General features: G+C 40.7%; 1 protein-coding gene across 2 annotated transcripts in view; it reads right to left on the bottom strand.

The window, feature by feature from the left end:
- Positions 1–23,734, bottom strand: part of TMED2 (transmembrane p24 trafficking protein 2) — a 535,599-nt gene extending 511,865 nt beyond the window's left edge. The window contains exon 1 of one of the 2 annotated variants that reach the window (XM_044068555.1): positions 23,436–23,734. In XM_044068555.1, the coding sequence (XP_043924490.1) occupies positions 23,436–23,615 (180 nt within the window). In that variant the 5' untranslated portion in view covers positions 23,616–23,734. The remainder of the gene's footprint in view (positions 1–23,435) is intronic. The other variant, XM_044068556.1, reaches the window with a different exon arrangement.
- Positions 23,735–25,140: the final 1,406 nt, after the last annotated feature.

Genomic DNA, 25,140 nt, shown 5'->3' on the forward strand with positions numbered 1-25,140 from the left:
AGATTATGCCATAACACAGAAGAATTGCTGAGGACAACTCTAAGACACAGACACCTTCATATGAAGAAATACTGAAAGGAAAGAGACTTGTAATTGTGTGCTAGAGACTTTGATGCCAGCTTCTTGCTAATGCACAAAGAATTATTGGCCACTTTTGGAAGCAAGTGCTATCCTGTTTGTGGGACATCTGGGAAAATAAAAAAAAAAAAAAAAAGGAGTTATATATGTATATATATATATATTTTTTTTTCCCCCTCTCGTATCTGTTTATATATCTATCTACATTTATCTGTACATACACATATACGCCTTTTTCTTTGTTTAGAAAATTATTTTGCTGAACTTGGTTGTGGAAGAAAGTGCACCACTACCGTTTGTGAAATAAAAATGGCACTGTTTTCATAATCCTCAAACTTTTGGTGCATTAATATACCCCCCTCTAAACACACACACACACAGCTATACTGCTAAGTAACAAAAGGAGCATGCAAAAACCATTGGTTTGAATCAAAACCCACTGAAGGCCATTTTCAGTGATATGGGATTGCATTTTTCTCCACCTGTGCAATCATGGAGCTGGTATATAAGCTGGGGAATGCTGAGCTTCACCTCGCGTGGGGGCGGAGTGAAACAAATCTTGTTTAAGTTCACCGAACGTGTTTTTCAGTAGGTCTAAGTCACACAAATGGCACTCGAACTAACTGCCATCGGCAAATCAACACACAAACACTAATGGAACAATCCTGCTGTCAGAATTATAACTTTAAATGCATGCAACATCCTTGCCCTATCCAAGTATCTAAAACAAACACAAATCCCTATAATAAAAAAAATCTAAACCAGAAATAAAATGAATAACCATGATTTTCTTACATCAGATTGTATCCTGGAAAAACAAAATTTCTCCTTAAATTAATATGGTAGGCAAACAAAAACAAACCCAATCTTCTTTAAGACATTCTTCTAATGTAGCTTCCATACCCAAATGAGTTCCATTATTAACCCTCTAAAAAGCATCAGCAACCTACAGCACGGGTGCCAAGCATGGCACGTGGAACGATTTTCAGTGACACACTGAGTAAACTGAAATACAGTAATTATGATCTCAGAAAAAATTGAGGTGAGGGAATGCATGTGTGAAAGCAGAAGCAACTGTATGTGAGAGATCGGAGAGAGCCAGAGCACGCAAGTGAATACATGTATGAAAGCTGAAAAGACTGTGTGTGAGCGATCGAAGAGAGAGAGAGAGAGAGAGAGAGAGAGAGAGATTGAGAATACATGTATGAAAGCAGAACAGACTGCGAGAGAGATTTTACAAAACAGTTTTTGTATTTGTTCCTATTTATATTAAAATACGGAATAGTCAAAGAATAGAATAGTTATTTAATGTATTGGAAATATGTTAATATAAAATCAAGTTAATACGTTCTAATGGTTGTTGTATATAAAAATATGGTGGGCTTAGGTTGGCATGCAGAGTAACCATGCAACACTACTAAAAGGTTGCCGACCCCTGCTCTATAGTTTACACCCTCAGCTTTTATATGCAAGTCTCATAGGTTCATACTAGGCCATCTGCCCTAGGGCATTTATAAGCCTAGCCCAGAGGTTTGTGACTTTCGCCACCCCTTTAGTTTGAAGGATACTATGCCCATTATTTAGCTGTGCCTCTGTCAAGCAGTGACACTGATGTGATCCCTGGGGTATACCTGCGATCTCCCATCCATTGGTCAAGATTTCTCTTGAACAAAGCCAGCGAGGTGCTCTGCCTCACATGTACCGGGATTTTGTTCCACAGCATAGGGAGTCTCTGGGTGATGAATCTGTCCCTCCAGCACGTCCTATTTATGACCGTGTCAAGGTTCAAGTCTCGTACTCTTGTAGATCGGATGGATTTAGATTTTTTGAGGTGAAGCATGTTCATTAATTGCGGGTTGGACATGGCCTTGTATGTCAGGCACAGGTCACCTCTGAGCAGGCGGTAAGCGACTGAGTAGAGCTGGAGCTCCTTCAGTCGGGCAGCATAGGACATATTTTTGAGACCCTTTATCCTTTTGGTGAGGAACTTTTGGGGCCTTTCCAATTGCTGCAGGTGTCGGGTCAGATACATTCCAAATGGGGCGTTTTACTCAATCATTGGTTTGATGAGTGATGAGTACAGAGGAATGATGACCTCCCTTGACCTAGATGTGAATCCCTTCATGATCAGGTGGGCAATGTAGAAGGTCTTCCTAACTACTTTGGCAACGTGGGTGTCAAATGAAAGGTTACTGTCAACTTGGGTCCCCAGATCCCTGATAACCTCTTCTGTGCTTAGTGGATTGCCACCTATATGGTAGCTGGGGGTAACCTTGTTTTTCACGAAGGGTATGACTATGCATTTTTTAGCGTTTAACTTTAGGCCATGGCTTTGGCACCAGTTATCCGTTTCTATGAGACCCTTCTGAAGGATATTTGTGTCTTATGTGTTTTCAACTATGGCGCCCAGTTTGCAGTCATCTGCAAACTTTGTCAGCCATAATCCTCCTGTGCTTGCCTGTACTTCTGAAAAGTAGATGCCGAACAAGAGTGGGCCCAGGACCGAGCCCTGTGGGACACCGCTTGTGACAGGCTTGGAATCAGACATGGCGCCAGCAACTCTGACCCTGTGGGTTCTGTCACTTAGCCAGTTTGCAACCCATCTTGTGACGTATGGGTTTACATTTAAGCTGGTGAGGTTTTCTATGATGCCTGAGTGGGGTATTGTGTCGAATGCCTTTGCCAGGTCAAGGTAGGCTGTGTGGACTGCCTTGCCCTCATCAATGGCTTTGGTGACTGTTTCGAAAAAGTCAACCAAGTTTAAGAGGCATGATCTGCCCTTGACAAAGCCAAACTGGGTTTGATCCAATGTCTGCAGGTCCCCTATGTCTTTATTTATGAGCTCCATTATGATCCTCTCCATAGCGTTGCAGACCAGGCTTGCCAAGCTGATGGGACGGTAGTTTCCAGGGTCGGTGGAGGCACCGCCTTTATGTAGTGGGACCACAGTTGCCATACGCCACTCCTTGGATACGTATCCTGAGGTGAGGCTAAGATTAAACAGCTGCCCTAATTGCGGGTTTAATTCCTCAATGAGTTTGTGGAGCACACAACAGGGGACACCATCTGGTCCCATGGATGCTGTGTTTTTCACCTTGGAGAGAGCTGTTCTCACCTGAGCATTCGAGATGTTTGGGAGGCTACAATCCTCTGGTATAGATATTTCTCCTTTTGGGGGGGGGGGGATTTGCACTGAACCTGTCAGCCAGTATGTTGGCAATGTCTGTAGGTTCAGTGATCTTTACATCATTTTGAACTAGTTCTGAGCATATCTGGGAGTTTCCTCTCAGGTTTCTAACATAACTAAAAAAAGGCCTTGTGATTGTCTTTTGAGTCCTTGGCGATTTTTCCTTCAAAATTTGCCTTGGATGATTTTATGAGAGCTCTTAGTTTTTTACTTATAATGAGCAAGGGTGTCTTCCCTTTTAGGGATTTTGCTCTATCTTGTAGTAGCTTTCTCCTTTTGCTGTAGAGCTTGTTTATGGCTGGGGTCCACCAGACTGGACGCTTGCCTTTGGTACAAAGAGTCTTTGTTTTGTTTGGGATTGCCTGATCCATGCAGTCCTGGAGGTGCTGGTAGAAGGCATTTGTATGTGATTCAGCGGCTTTAGTGATGGTTTCCGCTGGTTCGTGGGCCTTGAAAGAGACCACACCAGTCCTAAGAAGTGTGAAGTCGGCTTTAGAGAAGTTCTTCACTGTGGTCTTTTTTATCTGGGGTGGGGGCGGGATGTGGACTTCCAGTGAGATTAGTTTATGATCTGACCTCACCAATGAGGGGTATACCTCCGGTGTTGAACATTGTGACCCCATGTTCGTGATGAGATCTAGTATGTTTTCGCCTCTTGTGGGCATGGTGACTAGCTGTTCCATGGCATTTGAGTTTATGAACTCTAGGAACCTTTGGGCTAGAGTGTTGGGGCTTGAGTAGTGATCCCAGTCTATATTCGGATAGTTGAAATCACCTAGTATGATGGTGTTTGGGGTTACATTTATCCCCTCCAGAGTTTTCAGGAAAGCTGTGTGCGGTTCCTGAGTTTGAGAGGGTGGCCTGTAACATGCTACAAATTGCAGAGCAGTCTTGCCTACAGTTAATTGCACCTGGATGGTCTCTGATGCATCGTGCGTTGCCACCAACCTGGAGGTGAGGGTGTCTTTGATGAATATGGGCACCCCTCCTCCTTTCTTGGTGTTGTCCGGATTTTGGGGCCAGAAGGCATGATACGAGGTAAAACCTGATAGTGCCGGGGTGCTCTCAGGAGCCTTGAACCAGGTTTCAGTCACAGCACAGACATCGATGTTCTCCATACTGAGAAGTGCTTCGAGTGCGTGCATCTTGAGGTTGAGACTTGCATTGAGCAGCATTACCCTTAGTTTTTTTCCATTGTTTTGTTCTAGGGTGGTAGGTTTAGAATTTGAGCCTCGCCTAAAAAAGGCACTGTGGGGGTGGCAAGAGCCTTTGCCAATATCCGGAAGCCCAGGGGTGACAGGTGCAAGCTGTCCCTTGCGAAGCAGCGTGGCTTGTCCAGCATGTCATCCCAGGCAGACAGACATTGGATCCCCTTTGAATGACACCAGAGATTAAGCCAATTATTAAAGCTGATCATCTTGTCTCTGTATTGTGGCATCATTCTTGGTGAAGGTAGGATACTGCTCAAGGTCAGGGTCATACCTGCCTGGGCTACATAATCAGAGAGCTCCTCTATGTCTCTCTTCATGTAGTCCAGGGAGGTGCATCTCAGGTCGTTCACACCAGCATGGACAATGACCGAGTCATACTTGTACCTGCTGTCGAGTGACCTGAGTGCGTGCGTTATGTGGCATTTTCTAGCGCCCGACAGGCAGCTTACTGTGACCTTCTCCTTGCTCAATCTGGTGAGTGGGACGTCAGTGTGTCTGACTATGGAGTCACCTATGACAAGAGTGTCTGGCATTGTGTTTGGCCTTAAGGGCTGTGACTGTTTGGCACACTGACTTTGTGTTCTGCGTGTTGCATGTGTCTTGGTCTGTGGTGGCAGTTGTTTGGGTGTCTGCTTTGGTGGCCTCTGCTGTTTTGGTAGATTTTTGGTCAGAGCCTCCAAGTATGTCTTTATGCGTTTATGTGTAGGATATGAAGTTGTGATAGTGCTATGTGAGACTGGGTTTGTGGTGTGTGTGTGGTTACCTTCTCCTCCTGTCTGGTCTTGCCAGTCCTATGTTCAGAGAGCTCAGCCTCCAGTTTGGCTATATAGTTGCATCTCTCGCATGTGTTTGTGTTTTGTGGGAGAAGGAGAGGGTTGTCTGTGTACGAGGCAATTGTAACATTGCCTCAATATTCCCAGATTCATCAGCTGAGCAGGAGAGGACACTAGCAACTGACCCCGCGACATGCTAGAAGGAAAAGTTAAAAACTTTGTGTAGATGGGTTTGAAAAGACTTTGAGCGATGTGGATGATCGAAAAGGGGTATTAGGCTGGTAGGGTGCTATGTATAATAAAAAGTGCTATATCAGAGTAAAAGAGTACTTTGGGAGCAAGTGCTAGGCTATCCGGATAGAGAATAGTCACTTAGGAATCAAGTAGATCTAAACTTATTAGGTATAGAATAGGGTGGTTAGATTAGCAGTACAGCTTAGGAAGAGCTGTTCTAAGGGAAAAAATGAAGAGTGGACTTTAGGTAGCCCGAATAGTTTAACCTTGATTAACCGCCGCTGCTCGTGTGCTCCTGTGGCAACTCCGCGCTAAAGCGTGCTTTATAGCAGGGGGCTGGAAAAGGCAGGAAATGACCCAAAATGGCCAATAAACTACAAGTTACTGACTTAAACCACTCCTCTGGGGACAAATAGGCAGCTCAGTACTCCCCACTCTCACTGGTGAGTAAAGAAACTTCCCCCTGACCAAACAAGGAAAATGGAGAAGTACAGGAACCAAGACAAAGCCCAGGGATCAGCAAAATCTGATCACTGGAACACTAGCTAGGAAAGTATGGAAAACAAGGATTTTTTTTTGTTTTTTTCAAGTTTTTTTACACAGATAGACAGAAAACACAATAAATGCTGTACTTTTCGACTAAATGCTATCAAAAGCTAGTACACGAGTGTATTAGCCTGTAGTTTAACTTTTAAGCAAAACTTAAACTAGCAAGTGCAGTAAACAGTTTGAGCTTGTAAAAACAGGTAATACTTTGATAAAATAAGCAGAAACAGTGGTCGAAAGTCACAAAAGGTCGAAAAAGCCAAGAAAAATACTTAAAATCTTGAAAGTTTGTCTTTTCTGGTCTCTGCTGCTCTAGGAACTCTGCTGGACACCACGAGGAGCTGTGCTGAGTTCTGGTCTTCTGGAGTTGTGACAAAAATTAACTATATAAAATTGTAACAATACTTTAGATGAAGTTTTACTACAAAAATAGTACCAGTTTTGTGAACCAAAATGGACATGGAATCATATGCTCAATCTTAGTGTAGCCAAATGCCCAAATGCAGTAGCTAGGGAATTTAATTTTTCCACCTGTTAAGTACAAAGACATCTTTGTTCTCTGTAATATACAGCCAACATTTCCCTTTAATATACAGCCAACATTTCCCTTTACAGTTACAAATGTGGCAAAAAGATTTAATTACCTTTACTGTCGGCTTTTTTTTTTTTTTAAACTGAATTTTCACTTGTGGACATAGGTAATCATAATTCTATAAATGAAAAAGAACCATATTGACATATTGCAAACGTTCATTTCATAGCTCATTCAATTCTTGCCTTCCCTCAAACGCCACTCATCCAACAAAAAGTCCACAAATCTTTTGATACAGTTTTGCAGTTCCTTATGAAAAGTAAATGTGATTAGGATTACCACAAACTTTTCTTTATGGAGTACAGTCCTTACTTGGGCAGTTGTGTCCTGGAAAAAAAAAGCATAAAAAATGACAATGTCCCAAGATTCCAGGACAAAATATTTTTGGTGGTTTCCTGTAACAATTTCACGAAACTATTTTGAACCTTAAAAAATTTGATTATTATTTGAAACAATACAAAATTCAGCAAGATTAAGAATTTAGTTTGGAGAAAAAGTTCAGTCTTTTGCACTGGCTGAGGGTATGGTTTATACTGTAAAATCTTACATTTAATTGACCCCACTTTGGCTACCTGAAAAGGTAGCAGTCCTAGTTATTTACTATTATTTACTATTTGATAAGTAGGTAGGTGTTCTGGTCCTGAGACCATTTTCAACCGTGAAAGATTGGAGAGGAAATTACATCTGTAGGCAGCGCTACAAATACAAAGACAGCAAAATATATTCATAGGCAATAACAGTACCAGTTACGATAGTTTATAGGACGCAAATGAAATGTTTGTTTATGTTAAGTCAAGAAGATATAACCTGTAGACAATTTTAGTAATAATTTCAACTGTACATAGTACATGAATACTCAAGCTGGTTGTGAATAATGGTAAATTTATATCCACATGTAACAATAAAGTACAGTTTTGTACCTACCACAAATGTAGATGTTCGAAGATCCACATTGCTGCAGTCATAACCTGTGGGTAGTCCGCTGTCCTCGGTCGGCCCGAATACCAAAGTGTTAGGCTGGCATCGGTCATGGTCGCTCAGATCTGACGTCAGTACGCCGTGGTATTAAAGCGCATGACCGACGTCATATCCTCAGTCTTTCTTGCCCCAGATGTCAGAAGGCCCTAAAAAGAAAGGCCAAAAACAGAAAAACATCCAACCACCCATGTACAAACAATATTTACAACCCAAACCACACAACCACCCCAAACTACAGTGGGGAAGGAGGGAGGGTAAATTGGACTGCAGCAATGTGGATCTTCAAACATCTACATTTATGGTAGGTACAAAACTGTACTATGTTCTTCATCTCACATTGCTGCAGTCATAACCTGTGGGTAGAATCCCAAAGCAAAGGTAAAGGGAGGTTGGCAAAATTATAAAGCATTAGGAGCTGCTAACATGCCCTGTAAAACTGCAGTGGCAAACCCAGCCCTAGATTTGGAATAAAGAGGGAGATGGTAATGTTTAGAAAAAGTGTGCACTGAACTCCAAGTAGCTGCCTCCAAAATATCTTTAGTAGCTACACCCCTTAAAAAAGCAGTAGAAGTGGCAGTAGCCCTAGTGGAATGAGGTCTGATTCCAGCCGGAATCTCCTTACCATGATGAGAATAACAAAAAGCAATACAATGGCCAATCCACTTGAGTTTGTTTTGAAACAGGTTTCCCCTGAGAGCCCAAAGCAAAAGAAACAACTGTTGAGACTGTCTGAACCCTTTAGTTCTGCTCAAATAATAACGCAACTGCCTGTGAATATCCAAAGAGTGCAAAATTTTCTCCCCTTTATTTTGGGGATCAGCATAAAATGTAGGCAAATGAATAGATTGGTTCAAGGCCACATTTGAAACAACTTTAGGCATAAAAGTAGGGTTAGTACGCAGGGACACCCTATCCTTATGAAAAATTAGGAAGGGTTCAACTGCCATTAGAGCCTGTAATTCAGATACCCTTCTAGCAGACGTAATGGCCAACAAAAAAGCAGTCTTCCAAGACAAAAACTTCAACTCAGATGTAGCTGCAGGTTCAAAAGGAGGTAAAGTGAGTTTTTCCAACACAAAATTGAGATCCCAGGAAGGAGTAGGAGCTCTACGTGGGGGTCTTATGTTCTTTGCCCCTCTAAGAAATTGCTTAAACAAAGGGTGAGAGAATAATGGTGGGTCACAGTCATAGTGAGCAGAAATGGCTGCAGCATGAACTTTCACAGAGGAGAAAGACAAACCCTTGTCTAATAATTCTGTAAGATACTGAAGTGAAACACTCAAATTAGGCACTGAAACATCAAAGCTCTTAGCTTTGCTCCAAAGAAAAAATCTCCTCCATTTATCAGCATAAACTTTCCTTGTACTAGGCCGTCTGGCCTCCAAAATGACATTCAAAACTTGTTGAGGAAGCTGCGACCCCCCAGGGTCTAGAACCGACACGCCAAGCTGTCAGATGCAGGGACTGTATCCTGACATTGAGGAAATGGTTGCTTGCCTGGGACAAAAGGTGTGGAATTGGTGGCAAAGGCCAAGGAGGCTCCCGTACTAAACTCCTCAGTAGAGGGTACCAGTGCTGACGTGGCCAATCTGGAGCTATCAGAATCATGCAGGGCTTGTCCTGTCTGACCTTCAAGAGCACCTTGGGAAGGAGAGGCAGAGGAGGAAAGGCATAGACGTGAAGGTTGTTCCAACTGAATGATAGAGCATCCACTTTCCAAGCTTTTGGATGAAACATCTTTGTGCAAAACTTTGGCAATTGGAAATTTAGTGGAGAAGCGAACAGATCTATGTCTGGAGTCCCCCAAGTCACTGTCAACTGTTGAAATACATGAGGATCCAATTTCCACTTGTGGGAATCCACCATCTGCCTGCTCAAAACATCTGCTAAGGAGTTCTGTGCTCCTGGCAGAAACCTTGCCTGAAGAGTGAGGTTCAAACTGAGAGCAGTCTCCCACAAAATCATAGCTTGTCTGCGAAGAGGGTATGAATGGGTTCCCCCTTGCTTGTTGATGTACCACATGACTGTTGTGTTGTCTGTTTGAATCAACACTTGTCCTGGGTGAAGTAGATCCTTGAAGGCCATCAATGCAAATTGAACTGCTAACATCTCCTTCATGTTGATATGTAAATGTTGAAGTCTGGCAGGCCACGTGTCTTGAACCCATTTTCCATTGAAGTGTGCTCCCCAAGCCATGTCTGAGGCATCTGTCGTTAAGATCTGACTCGCCTCTGGTCGGGTCACAGAGAGTCCCTTGTTTAGGTGACATTCCTGAGCCCACCACAAAAATTCCCTTTGTATGCAAGGTATTATCTGAATGACAGTGTCCAAATCGTGGCAGTGTTGAGTCCATACGCTTTTGAGATACCATTGTAGCGTCCTCATATGCAGTTTGGCATTGGGAAGCACCAGAATACAAGATGCCATGAACCCCAAGGCTTGAAGGACTGTCCTTGCAGTCAGCCTGGACCGTAGAGACAATTGTTGGAAGTAAAGGGTAAGATTTCTTTGTTTGTCCGGGGTCATAAACGCCATCTGAGAGGCTGTATTCAGTCTCACACCCAGAAAGCACATGTCCTGAGAGGGTACTAGACTGGACTTTGTTTCGTTCACAGAATACCCTAGGCACCTTAACACTGCCATAACATACTGTAGATGGTGAAGTAACTCGACTTTGTCTTGAGCAAAAAATCAGGCAATCGTCTAAATAAGGATAAATTTGTATGCCCCTCAACCTTAAGAAGGCCATCACTGGAGCCAGGACCTTTGTGAACACCCTGGGCGCAGTAGATAAGCCAAAGGGCAGTGCAGAGAACTGATAATGTAAAGTCCCAGCCCGAAAACGCAGGAACCTCCTGCAGCTGAGTCTGATAGGAATGTGAAGATAAGCCTCTTTGAGATCCAGAGTTACCATCCAGTGATCTTTGCCTAGCAGAGGCAGAAGTTGTTGCAAAGTCAACATTTTGAATTTTGGAATGTCCAGGTATGTGTTGAGGATAGACAAATCCAGAATTGGCCTCCAAGTGTTTCCTTTCTTTGGAACAAGAAACAGGCGAGAATAAAATCCTAGGCCCACTTCTGACAGAGGGACCTGCTGTATAGCCCCCATTTGAAGAAGTAAAGAAATCTGTTTGTGAGCCTCCACCCTTTGCTGAGGAGGAACGTCTGGCATGCCTTTGAAAGGAGGCAATGTGTGGAAATAAAACTTGTATCCTCGGTTTATAATGTCCAACACCCATTTGTCCTGGGTGACCAAAAGCCAATTTTGCCGGAAAAGAGCCAACTTTCCTCCCAGAGGAGCTGGCAGACAGGAAAGATCTGGCAGCTGAAGATGCAGGTCATTGGGTCTGTTTACGAAAGGACTGGCCCCTGCCCTCACCTGTAGATTGTGCCGGGGAACTCCACGTCCTAGGCCTGAAAGAACCCTGAGCTCTGCCCCTACCACGTCTAGATCTGCCCCTAGACTGTAAATCAGAAGAAGGGTAAGCCCATCCCTTAGTAGGCCAATTTCTGCTAAACTTAGGGGGCTGCACCTGCAAAAAATCCTCAACAGTCTGCATAGACTTAGCTTTGTCTTCCATTTTCTTCAAGACTGACTCCACAGGAGAACCAAACAAAACTTCAGACTGAAGGGGAGCATCCAAAATTCGAGCTTTAACATGCTCTAACAAGTTCTGATCCTTAAGCCAGGCGTGCCTACGAATAACTGATCCAGTGGCAGCCATCCTGGAAGAAGCCTGTAAAGCATCAAAACCACACTGCAAAGAATGCTTACCCACCTGATCAGAGGCATGAACCAAATCCTGTAATTCCTTACACTCTATGCCCTCTGCCAAAGCATCTACCTTAGATTTTAACTGAGTAAGGAGAAAATTCTGGTACTTCAGCATATGAAACTGGCAATTCAAAGCCCTCATTGCGAGAGTGGAAGAGGTATACACTTTTTTACCCCACCTATCCAAAGCTCTAGCATCTTTATCCATAGGAACTGGATTCTTTACAACAGAAGCCCTGACCCCCTTAGGTCCCTGGCTAATAGTTTCTGGGTCAGCCCTTGGGCTCTTATACAAATACTTATGAGCCTCTGGCACTCTGTAGTATCTATCTGGTTTAACCGGTGCAGGAGACAAAGAGTCTGGATTAAGGGAAGCCTCAGAGAAAACATCCTGAACAACATCCAAAACAGGAGGTATAGCCAAGGGCCTGTGTTGTGGTAAAAACAAAAATTCCCTAAGCCTCTTTCGGGAATCTGAGAAATCCTGACCTTCCCATTTAAAATGCTCCCTCATAGAATGCAGGGTTTCTGAAAAAGAAAAATCCTCTGGAGGAGAAGCAGAAGGACTAGAATCCTCTGCGTCTGAATCAGAATAAGGAGGAAAATCCTGAATGTCTTCAGCCGAAGACTCTGAGTAATCTGAAGAATGTTCCAAACCTTCCACCTCTGGCTCCACCCTAGGCCTCTTATCTGGAGGGGGCATAGAACCTCTGATTAAGGTAATCAAATCTTCTGCCATTTTTAGCATGTGTTTTTTAGGTACAGAACTAGGACTGACGCCAGAGGAAGACAAACCAGGCCTGACCCTAGAAGGTACCTTAGAGACAGAAGGGGAAGGCCTAACCACCTTATGTAAAGAAGGGAGTACAGCAACCTGAGAGGCCCCCTCAGCCTGACCCGACTCCTGAGAGGCCACCTCTTGCAAAATTAAAGGCTCCCCCTGCGACTCAGCTGAAACCTCGGCTGGATCCACAGATTCCACTGTAGTTTCTAAAGAACCGGCGTCCGGAACGGACGACTCATCCTGCCTGGACTTTAACGATTTTTCCTTGCGCTTCTTAGCGGTAGCGGGCATCGGAGGATCCGACGGCATATTGTAATTACACCGCTTGCCGAAGACAAGCCTAGCGCAATCTAACCTACGTTTAATGGTGCGCTTATTAAATCTAGCACAAAAGCGACACCCGACTACGTCGTGCTCAGGCCCCAAGCAAGGAATACAGAGAGAGTGGTAATCCCTATGAGGTATCTGTTTCCCACAAGAAATACAATTATTCACTTTTTCTGACATCCGGATTTAACTGAGGCAAGAAAAGACAAAAATATTCCCCAACGGGGTACTTAGCCCAACTTGGTTTTCGGTCTGAAACTCAGAATACGAAAATTTCAGGATGCCGAACGGCACTTGCAAACGCTGCTTCTGCTTCGGACCATGCGGCAAGAAAGACTAAGGATATGACGTCGGTCATGCGCTTTAGTACCACGGCGTACTGACGTCAGATCTGAGCGACCATGACCGACGCCAGCCTAACACTTTGGTATTCGGGCCGACCGAGGACAGCGGACTACCCACAGGTTATGACTGCAGCAATGTGAGATGAAGAACATCAGTTAATTCAACTATATATACTGCATATAAAAGTATCAAGCTATCAAAAGAATGACAAGACTAACTATAGTTGGTTATAGGCTGGGTATGCTGCAGGAGATGTATAACCATTATGCGTTTGACCCAAGGACAAAAATACTATGAAAATGATTTGGCCTACTTCCAGCAACACTGCCTATAAATGCCATAACAAGAATTTTGAAAATATGCCAATTAATTTCCACATACTGCTGCTTAGCAACTAATGGTACAGCTTGAAGTGCACACAATCCTAAATGAAATGCAGACAGCCAAGTAAGCAATTTAGGAAAGAAGAATGTTGACATCCTTCTATGAATGTTTACACACATTTATTAATATATACTTATAATATATATATATATATATATATATATATATATATATATATATATATATATATATATATACACACACACACACACACACACACACACACACACACACACACACACACCGCGGTGGTGCAGCGGTAGCGTTGTTGCTTCAAAGCAATAAGTTCTCCCGTTCGATTCTTGGCTGGAGTGCGGGCAGTGCCTTGTGTGTTCATAGGTTCATAGATTAGTACTAGGCAAACTGCCCTTGTGGGCCATTTTCAGCCTAGCCAATCACCCCATATGAGAATCAAACCCTGCACCTTATGTTTGTAAGGTAAACACCTTAGCCATTATGCCAGCCTCCCACCCCATGAGTCTGCATGTCCTCCCCCCGAGGTTGGGTGGGGGTTCGAAAGACATGCGTAAATGGGAGTGCCTTAGTTGAAGGTTGAATGTTGAGCTGGCACCTCGGCGTTTGTCAAAAATCTACTGTCAATCATTAGCAGACCGGAGTTCCACTGTGGCGACCCCTAACCGGGAAAAGCCGAAAGACAAATTTATATAGATATATAGATATATATATATATCAATAATCAATGTAAAACAATTTCTTACTTTAAGCCCTCAAACAGAAATAAATCCAGTGCAAGGGAAAGCACAATAACTGCTAAATAACATACACGTCTGGCACAGAGTAAAACTGAAAGCAGAATTTTACGGTTACCTGCAACTTGAATGAACAAGTAAATCTGGGAGTTGCACTATATATAAAGTAGATTTTAAAATTTCATTTAGATAGCATCTGTTATAAGGTAGACAAGCTGATGGTGGTTATTTTGATGAGCACAAAATCTGTTAAGGCCAGAGACAGTACCATTACAGAGAAGCCTGGGGAAAAGTAAACTGGATTCCATAAAACAAATTCTAAATTGCAAAAATATTTTGCAAGGCAAAAAACTGGCAAAACGTTCATGTTAAGGGAAACCTAGAAATGGATTGGAGAACACAAGTATTAACATGAACTACAAAGCAAAGATTAATAAGCAGTAGGCTACATGCATGTGATAAAAAATTAACTGTGGTTACAAGAATAGCAATTTGGACATCTGCATTGCCTGCTGTTATCTGAATGACTGAAACTGACGAGTTGAGAGTCAATGAGAAGTCTTACCACTAATGCTTAAATTTAACCACATCTTATGATACAGGTTCCTAATAATTATTTAGGAAGTTTGGTGAGGTGCTCTTAAGCTGTCCTCCCTCTCTACTGCCCCATGGTGCTGTGAAGTCAGGTTTGCAGACACATGCAATGAACAGCTTTGTGCACTGCTGAGTAAAAACAGCACTGATGTGCTATTACACAATTTGTAACACATTCCTAAGTCTTAAAGGACACCTGCATAGCAGCACAGAGCAACAACTACTACACAGTACTTTTTGATGCAGTATTACATGCACATGTAGATGTGTGTGTGTGTGTATATGTGTATATATATATATATATATATATATATATATATATATATATATATACACACATTATATATATATATATATATATATATATATATATATATATATATATATATATATATATATATATATATATACACACACATACACACACATATATACACACATACACACACATATATACATCTATATCTCTGTCTATACAAACACAAAAATATTGATAAACGGCACCTAATCATAACTGCAGCTACTGTATTTGACAATTCTATCTAGAATACGTCCACTGTACTACAACTGATGCTTGCTGGATTAGGCTTGGACTCTTTCACGTACTTGAATTATTTAAAGCTGACACCACACATCGAATGACTTGTCAAGAATATTTACTTGCAATTACTCTGCATAACGTCTAGATCCCACCCTATAACGATATTTTTGGCCTTTCTGAAGATACTGCCAAACTCGCACAGCAGTTCAATTGTAACGTAGTGCCTTGCCTCACATTTTCAGATTCTGCAACAATGTTAGCATAAAATATTAAAACATGACATTATTCACTGCTGCTTCTCAAATCTATCCCAAGTACTACCAGATATCATAGCAGCTAGTTCCATTCAGCCAGTACCAGAAACTAACTTATTCTTACACTAATCTTACAAAAGCATTTCTGTACAGTTTCTGACTCTGAAGACAGTTCAGCTGACCCTCAAACTTTTCTAAGTCATTTCAGTCTGAATACATACCTTTCTGGAGTTAATACACATTGTAGATCATAACCAAAGCAACTGAACTACTACTATACTACTAACCATGCTTAGCAAGCATACTATAGCAGCAGTCGTCTTCTTTCAGCTGCTCCCGTTAAGATGATCCGCTGTGGCGACCCCCGTTTCCATTTCTTCAAGTCCTCTGCATCTTGCTCTGTCACACCAACCACCTGCATGTCTTCTCTCACCACATCCATAAACCTCATCTTAGGCCTTTGTCTTTTCCAGTTACCTGGTAGCTTCATCCTTAGCATCTTTTCCCCCCAATATACTCTGCATCCCTCCTCAGCACATGTCCAAACCAACATAATCTTGCCTCTCTGGCTTGGTCTCCAAACCTTCCAACCTGGGCTGACCCTCTAACATACTTATTCCTAATCCTGTCCATCCTAGTCACACCCAGTGCAAATCTTAACATCTTTAACTCTGCCACGTCCAGCTCCGACTCCTGCCTTTTTGTCAATGCCACTGTCTCCAACCCATATAACATAGCTGGTCTCACTACGCTCTTGTAGACCTTCCCTTTCACTCTTACTGGTACTAGTCTGTCACAAAATCACTCCAGATGCTCTTCTCCACCAACTCCATCCTGCCTGTACTCTCTTCACCTCTCTTCCACACTCACCATTACTCTGAACTGTTGATCCCAAGTATTTAAACTCATCCACCTTCGCCACTTCTACTCCCTGCATCCTCACCATTCCTCTATCCTCCCTCTCAATCCTCCCTCTCATTCACACACATATTCTAAGTCCTGCTGACCTTCATTCCTCTTCTCTCTCTAGAGCATATCTCCACCTCTTCAGGGTCTCCTCCACCTGGTCCTTACTTTCATTACAGATCACAATGTCATCTGCAAACATCATAGTCCACGTGGACTCCTGTCTGATCTAGTCTGTCAACCTGTCCATCACCACTGCAAATAAGGGCTCAGAGCTGATCCTTGATGTAATCCCACCTCCACCTTAAACGCATCCGTCACTCCCACCGGAGACCTCACCGCTGTCACACTACCCTCGTACATATCCTGTACCACTCTAACATACTTCTCTTTGACACTCCCGACTTCCTCATACAATACCTCAACTCCTCTCTAGGCACCCTGTCACATGCTTTCTCCAAGTCCACAAATACAGAATGCAACTCCTTCTGACCTTCCCTGTACTTCTCCATCAACATTCTCTGAGCAAACATTGCATCTGTAGTGCTCTTTCCTGGCATAAAACCATACTGCTGATCACTAATCATCACCTCCCTTCTTAACCTAGCTTCCACTACTCTTTCCCATACCTTCATGCTGTGACTGATCAATTTAATCCCTCTGTAGTTACTACAGCTCTGCACATCCCCCTTATTCTTAAAAATAAGGTACCAAAACACTTTTTCTCCATTCCTCAGGCATACTAGAACAGCAGTAATAGTGCAAAAAACATATCGACTAAGCATGTACAGAGCACCCAAAATATTCTGCAAAAACTACCATGCAATAGTCTCAACAATAACAATGTTAATGAGTGGAATAAAATGTTCGTGGAATTTAAAAACAGGGCAGAAATAAAAGTAAACACTCTGGTTAAGAAGTAACAGGAATTACATAGAGGGACCAACAAGGTTAAGGTATTGCAGAATAAGAGGAACTTCACAAAACAAGAGGAGGCATAAATGAAAAGTGTTACACAGAAAATAAAAGGAGCACTTGGGTAATATGCACAAGTTAAGAAAGATTGCTGTTAAGCAACTGTTTTCTGATAATTCCAGAGCACAAAAACTTTTGGCACAGCAACCGGTAGAAGTATTAGAGATATTCCAGATATTTTATGAAAATTTGTATAAAGCAAAGAAATGTGGGAATCCAGAAAAAGTACAAATGTAAATATTTATAAAAAACTTCAGCATGGCGAGATTAGAGGGAGATGAAGCACAACAATTAACGGTTAAGATAGGATGAGATGAGATACAAATGGTGACGTATAATCAAGCTACAGAAGTCTTCAGGAACAGACGGTATCCCTATGGAAGTTTGGAAGCTAAGAACGAAAAAAGTGATAAAGATCTGAAACGTTTTGTTTAACAGTATTCTAAAAGTAGGGGAAGCATCACCATCAAGGAAAAAAGTTGATGTGGGTATCAATACCTAAAGATGGAAAGCACCCACCAGACCAAGCTTCATAAGCCCATTTTAATTTTGTACCACGATTAAAAAGAGTTTATGTCTATAACAGCTAAAAAATGGCAGAGGTGTGGCTACAATTAATAGATAATGGAACAATGTGGTTTTGTGGAAGAGGTACAAAACATCTAGCAATATTAATAGAACAATGATAATCCAAACAAAAGCAGAATGTAAAAAAATACCACTACTGTTGGTGGGTCTTGAGAAAGAGAAAGCATTTGAGAGAGTAAACTGGGATTTTATGAGTAGGGCAATGGAAGCACTTGCATTCCCTCATACAATAATAAGGTTAATTAGGAGAATATAAACATATCTGGGATTGGAAGTAAAAAGTAAAGTGGGAGGGTTCCTCTCGGACAAGTTGTGTCTGAACAGACGAAGCAGTTATATCTAGAACCATTGGCCAAAGAGAAAGAGACTCAAATTCAAAGATATAATTGCTATAGTATTCAAGAAAAGTTGCTATAGTATTCAAGAAAAGTTGCTTTTATTTGCAGACAATATTATTTTCTACCTCATAAAACCAAAAAAGAACATCTCAGTGTTGTGGAACACTCAGATAATTTTACATCCTGAAAAAAATCTGAAACTAAGACTAAACAAAGGCTATAGCTGTAAACTATGAACACACACATGAATTGGTTCAGCAATATCCATATTTATGGGGACACGATAAAATAAAAGTATTTAGGAATACGAATTAAAAATAATAATATCATGGCAACTAAAGATATGTTGGAAGATAATACAAAAACTGAGAAGATAAAAGCTACTGGTTATGGATAGCAAGATACAAGCAATTAAAATGTCTTTAGTCCCATTACTTTTATATACAGGCAAGTATACTTTTATCACCCAGAACGTTGTGGACAATTATAAAGAGTTGAAAAAAAAGTATATGAAAGGGGAAGAAGGGCAAGGGCCAAGTGGGAGAGGTTTATGATTACTGGATTTGAAGGAATATTTTAGAGCTACATAGTTAAGGCTCGTATACATAAAACATTCAGAAAGTTATGATTAAAAGTGGAAAATGATGGCAATGAAGCAGGGGGGAAATTCAAGAAATAAGGAGTGTATGAGATTTTGGATGCAGATCCTGAAAGGACCACAACGGGATTCTATTATTAAATGCTCAACTTCTCTGTCCTTTTTCACCCTATTTACAGCTCCTGCAATGAATGAACAATACAGCAATTAAAATATTTCAGAATTGACTGTTTCTCTCCACTGGAACAGTACCTTGCAATACTGTGGTGGTTTCACTTTCAAAAAAGCTTTTATCCTCCCCTGGAAAAGCTTGCTTTAGTCTCCAATTCATTGATGTCAACAAGGCCAATGAATACAGGTAGTTTTCTGCCCAGTTCCCTCCCCAAACTGACATCACAACGACCATCCTAAAAACCCACCTATGCTGTGATATCACAGCCCCCTGGTCCTTCCCCTACCAATACAGAAACTAACAGCTCGAACAAGGAAACAGTACACGAGTCAAGTCTCCTACTGTGCGCTGTCAAACATAATAGGTAACCGCTCAAAATTACCCTTAGCACTTTGACAGCTAGGGCAGTTAGCTGTACAAGGGGATGGGAGACGAGTCAAAGTAGTACAATTCAGGCTTCAAAAAAAGGACTGTAATTTAGACATTCTAAATATAACCAGCAGCTAAAAGCACTTTAAAAAGGTTTGTTCTATGGCATGTGCACTGTTTGTGTTTTAAGTAGTCACTGATTGAACGGTATGACTGAAAGACAGCAGTGTATGCATGTAAAAGTCAATGCAGTGACAGGAAGAAAGAGGCATGTGTGATTTTTTTTTTTTTTTTTTTTTTTTACAGACAAGCACTGCATTGTGGGATACCTTGAAGCAGACTAAACAATCAGGATCACTTCAAGATATTAGACCCCATCTGGTCAGACTCAGAAATTATGTATAAAATATTTTAAAAAAACTCTAAATAGTCCCAGAATGGTGTTAAAATGTAGGAACCACCAAACCATGAGGAAATAAACATGTTTGAGACAGTGAGTGTGGTTCTCTTTTAAAAAGATTAACAGCCATACAAATGATTATAATCATAAAGCATACTAGGAACTAAGCCAGCATAAGAATGGAGCAAGGAGATTTTCGTGATAGGGATGACCAAGTAGGAATACAGAGTAACAGGCAACAGGGAGCTGGAATTTATGGAAGAAAACTGGCAAAGGAACCAAGATATTTGGTGCAAACAACCAGAGAGAGAGAGAGAAAAAAAAAGTGTTAGCAGAATGGGAAGAGGCCAAGGACACATTTGGACTGCAAGCTAGATACTGCCTTCCTCTTTCAAGAGATTGATAGAATATATGCAAACAGAAACATACAGGGGGAATCCAAAGTGAATGACCTGGCTCTTGTAGATTTAGTTGAATTGAACAAATAGGTGTAACTAAGGAAACGATTTGTTTGAGCTGCGATACAAGATCTGAATTGCCTAGACATGGTAAGGCTTTATTAAAGTTTAATTTTGTTGGCTTCCAAAAAAAAGGGGGGGGCAATTAATAGGAATGTGAAGTCTAAACCAACTGTGAAGTATTCTATATTGTAACAGAGATAAAAGAACTGGAAGCGAGATCTTTGGAAAAGGATAGGAGCAAATCATATAAAGAAATAGAAACTGTGGGAACAATACATGCAAACTGGAGGAGAATTGAGGTTTAGGGGAAGGCAGTGACTAAGCAATTTACATAACAGTTTTCATAAATTATGAAAAGAATGTTATGTTTTAAATAAGAATGTTAAGATGATTTGTTCTCTTTTATATGAATGTGGGTTTATCTATGTTTTAAGTGATAATTCAATAAAGGTGTTAGAAAAACATTAACAATGGAAAGAAACCATAAGTACCCATAGTTCTCATGCCCCACACCACAGATTTCTGTTTCCTAGAACCACTATATACAAGCATCATGGAAGCCAACAACATTCCATACATTTACATGTCCTCTTTTTCTGCTCAGAATTTCTAAAAGCTACCAAAATTACTATGCCTTGTTCAGTCCCAGTAGTTTGCTTAATCTGCACACCAAGGAAAAAACTGCAGAACAAAGAGCTATTCAGTGGCTCAAATGTCACCTGGTTTAACATAACTAAAAGGTCAACACTGTAGTTCCTACGATACTTTTTCTGACCAAAGTAAACAAAATGTTTACAGATTACATGAAGCTTCTTTGTGGTATACTTATAGACCCATGCATAAAAATGCTATTTATACTCAAGAGTTTTAATGTAATGTATGAAATGTGTGCATTAATTTAATAGGACCCCTAATATGAAGCATTTTACAAAATAGACAAAAAACTTAAAAAAGACTTACAGAAATCAAAAGTTATTGCTGCTTTCAAATGTTCAGCAAATAGATATTACAAGACTCCAGCTGTTATACAAATACTTCAAAACAGCATTCAGAAACTGACAAAGAATGAAAACCTCTAAAAGGTGGCTTCAGGAAAAAGCAAAACAGGTTAGCTAAAAACCAACTCCGCAAATGTATAAAAATATTACCAGTATAACCATTACAAGAACACTATAAAATGTGATTTTTTTTGGCTACAAAAAAAAAAAAAAACCTGCATGAAATAAGAAACTGGGGTATACCAAACACGAATACAAAGAACACAGAAACTGGAAAACTGATCATTTAGACTTCACTTGTTATGCTCAACTTCTTCCAATAAGTGCAACAGCAAAATGCAGGAGGTATTTGCTAAAACAGAATTATGTTAAGATATCCAAAGAACATGAAGTCAGACACTGCAACAAGAGATGCATCAGCTATGGTGTAACCAAAGATAACGTAACTGACAATTCATTTATGCATTCCTGTGACAAACAGTATGAATGCACTGTTACACATATCAGTAGATACAACCACCAGTAAAATTCATTGCCGATCAGAGATATACACAGCAGTGCAAGCTGAACAAAATTACGTTGCTTTGGCCCCCGTGCAAGACATAACAATGAAACACCAATCTTAATGACAGCAAGACTAATGCACATACAATCATAATTAAAAAATTACCACAACTGGACAGAGACAATATTATACCAATAGGTATAGCAAAGGCTGTGACCTCACATTGTGATTGCCTAGAATATTGCACTTCAACTATAGTACAATATAGTCTGATATTAATATCATATTGCACATGAATGGAGTGGTGAAAACACTCTATTCAACATCCTCTTCACAAAACATGTTAAGTAACAAATAAAATAACAAAAATGAGGCTACATTGTAAAATGTCAAACATGTTAAAATAGTGATGAAACGCCAATGGCACAATTACCCTCAACCAAGCCCACCACACACACACACACACACACACACACACACACACACACACACACACACACACACACAATCCCTTTACTGTATGGAAATAATGAAAACATTACTTGACAACATACCTCAATCTCTTAGAGCAAGAAATCTGGACAAAACCATAAATAATGGGGAGAACAATGGCCTCAAAATAGGAACAATGTTTAAATACTGCACTTACAAAGATAGAAAGTTGATAAAACAACAAGTTTTGCATTTTTCTTGAATTTCCTGAAGGGGATGAAGTCTGAAACTCAGACGTCTGTCAATATTTTCTTACTGTAATCCGTAATGATTTGCCAAAGATTAGCCAGAAAAAAAAAAGACCAAAAATATGAGACACAAATCTGGAGAATTTTGAGGTATGTTTTACAACAACACAGATCACCCATACAAACTACTGACTACAATTAGGCAAACTAAACCAATGATACTGAAATGAGACAACAATGTAAAGTTATAACCCCCTCCCCACACAAAGTACTAGCTAGTATTAGGCAACCAAAAGCAATGATTCTGAAGTGAAACACACTTTTATAACACCGATGTGCTTTACTTACTTCCCCCGAGTACGGGAAGTTACACTTCCCACTGAAATAACCATTTAGAATTCTCTCATTAAGAAGAGAAACAGACAAAGTTTGCCAATTACAGAAGAGAGATGCGATAAGAATAATAATAATAAAAAAAATCCACACTCTACGTAACGCTGAATCCACACAAGAAAACAATTAGGGCAAAAAGCTAAATGACCCATCTTTTGAGGGACCACTGGACAGCACACGCTGAATCCACACAAGAAACCAATTAGGGCAAAAAGCTAAATGACCCATCTTTTGAGGGACCACTGGATAGCACACGTATAAGTCAAAAAGTTGTTATTTTGTCACTCAAACTTGAAAACCATAACACACCAAAACACGTCACTTGGAATTACAGAAAGTGACAGGGTGTACCTTTCTAAATACATTTATACCAGGAAGGCAGAAAAAACAACTTTGATGAAGTAATGCATCGATGCTAAGTTGAAGTAATTTTTATACCTTAACTAAGCAAAAAACTTTACTGTGACCAATACAAATTAAACAAAACAACAGAAACACTCAATTCAAAAAATAAATGTGAAACTTCACCACAGAACAAGTGCCCAATGACCCACCTCCCACTTTGGCTAAATCAAATTCATTCTACCCAGAAAACACGTGCACCCCATGTCAACCGGAATGCAAAACATCAAATAAGAAGGAATTATATTACTACTTTAGCTGAAGTTTAACAACTAGGGCCTTCCACTCTTTAAAGTCTCTAGTGATGATCTGTCACTAGCAATGCCACCTCCCTCACCTCTACATCGATATCCAAGAAGCCTCCTTCTGCTACCTCGAAAATGAGGCCCATTTTAGTGCCCGATGTGACCTGTTCGGAAAAGCACTCCTCGGCGTGTGCATCTATACTGACAAAATAACACGATACTGTGGAAATGCAGACCGCAAGAAGCGTTAAAAGCTCGGAGAGTGTGAACATTTTGGAGCTTAGAAAGGAAAGGGAAAAGACACACAGTAAGACAGTCTTTCTTAGGATGGAATCACAGCTGTTGTCAGCGATTACGCCGACACTGGAGGGACTGCCCTAAACATAAAACACTCAGCAGGGGACTGCCACGTAATTGCAAGACGGCAGCCGGGGAGGGACGAAACAGTTTCCGCGACGTGGACTGACGAGGAGTTGCATCCGCAAAGGCAAAATTAATTAACACGTAGGTTTGAGTTTGACATGCACGCAGTATTGAATATCTTGACGAGAAACGTGCTCATTTATTTCATACATCCTGTCTAAAAGTTTGCTAAAACACGCAAATGGTATGATGCAAGGGAAACTATTAAATAAATGCAGCAGAGAATAAGACCTAAGTGGTATCCTTTGCGGTTCTACTGTCCGTACAGTTAACTGAAAGTGTGCTTTGGTCAGTTAATGTTTGAGCAATTTGTTTCTCTGTAATCATCAAGCCCTTATAAACAGACTGCGATTATTTTTTTTCCTATCCGTACCAATGTTAATATTATAGTGTCCGATGTATCATCCTCTTATGTGTGTGTGTGTGTGTGTGTGTGTGTGTGTGTGTGTGTGTGTGTCTGTGTTTTATGTTCACGCCTGGGCTGTACCTGAAATAAATCTATGGAGATTAGTACACTACACCGGTAACACATGAAGTAAAGTAATATGGATACTTAAGGTTTTGTGATTGTAATAAGCGTACTACGTAGTGATGTTATACTTTTTGGAAAAAAAATAAGAAGAAATTACCTCTGTAGCATATGGTATGGCGACAACCATGGTGGTTGCATTAAATAGTGACAGAGGCAAGTCACACCTGAACAAGGTGCATACTCAGGATAGCTTTAAAGATTTATGCGTTTTAAAAACTGTAAAGGAATCCACTAAAGAACATGACTCTTCATTTGCACGAATCTGTTTAAATGTCTGTTTTTTTAGGAAAACATAATCTGCATTATAGTGTAATAATACCTGTTAGTATCCATATTGTAACTCGTGACTTATGTTTTGTGTATATTTTTTCTGCTTGTGTGTAACCCCCTTACCTGTAATTATCATGTAAAATATATGTTCACTTTCACATTTTTGTCAGTTTCTGTCCATCTGGCCTGGGTCATGGCCGTTCTGCCGACCAAACCACTTACCCGCATACCTCTGAAGTGTATCTCATTACCAGGAAGGTTTCTCATTTTGGGTCCTAAAAAGTCTATGCTCCTCACAGTTCCACTTTGAAAAGGTCTGTCAAAATCAGTTAGGTGTTTTTTAACTGATATCCACGGTATAGTACAATAGTACAAAATCATATTATCTCATTAAACAATAAAAAAAAAAACTTTTTAAGTGTTAACATATGTCATTTTAACAATCTGTGAGCTTAGTTGAAGTTGTTAGTAAGCTCTAGAAGAGTATGCTATGCTATGCTTTCTGTACCTTATTAGCCACTGTAGTTTAAGGAACTTTCCAGGTTTGGGGGGTGGTATCTGTTAAACTACCA

This window comes from Protopterus annectens, chromosome 4.part0 (assembly GCF_019279795.1).
Source record: "Protopterus annectens isolate FY-2018-M chromosome 4.part0, PAN1.0, whole genome shotgun sequence".
Classification (NCBI taxonomy): Eukaryota; Metazoa; Chordata; order Ceratodontiformes; family Protopteridae; genus Protopterus; species Protopterus annectens.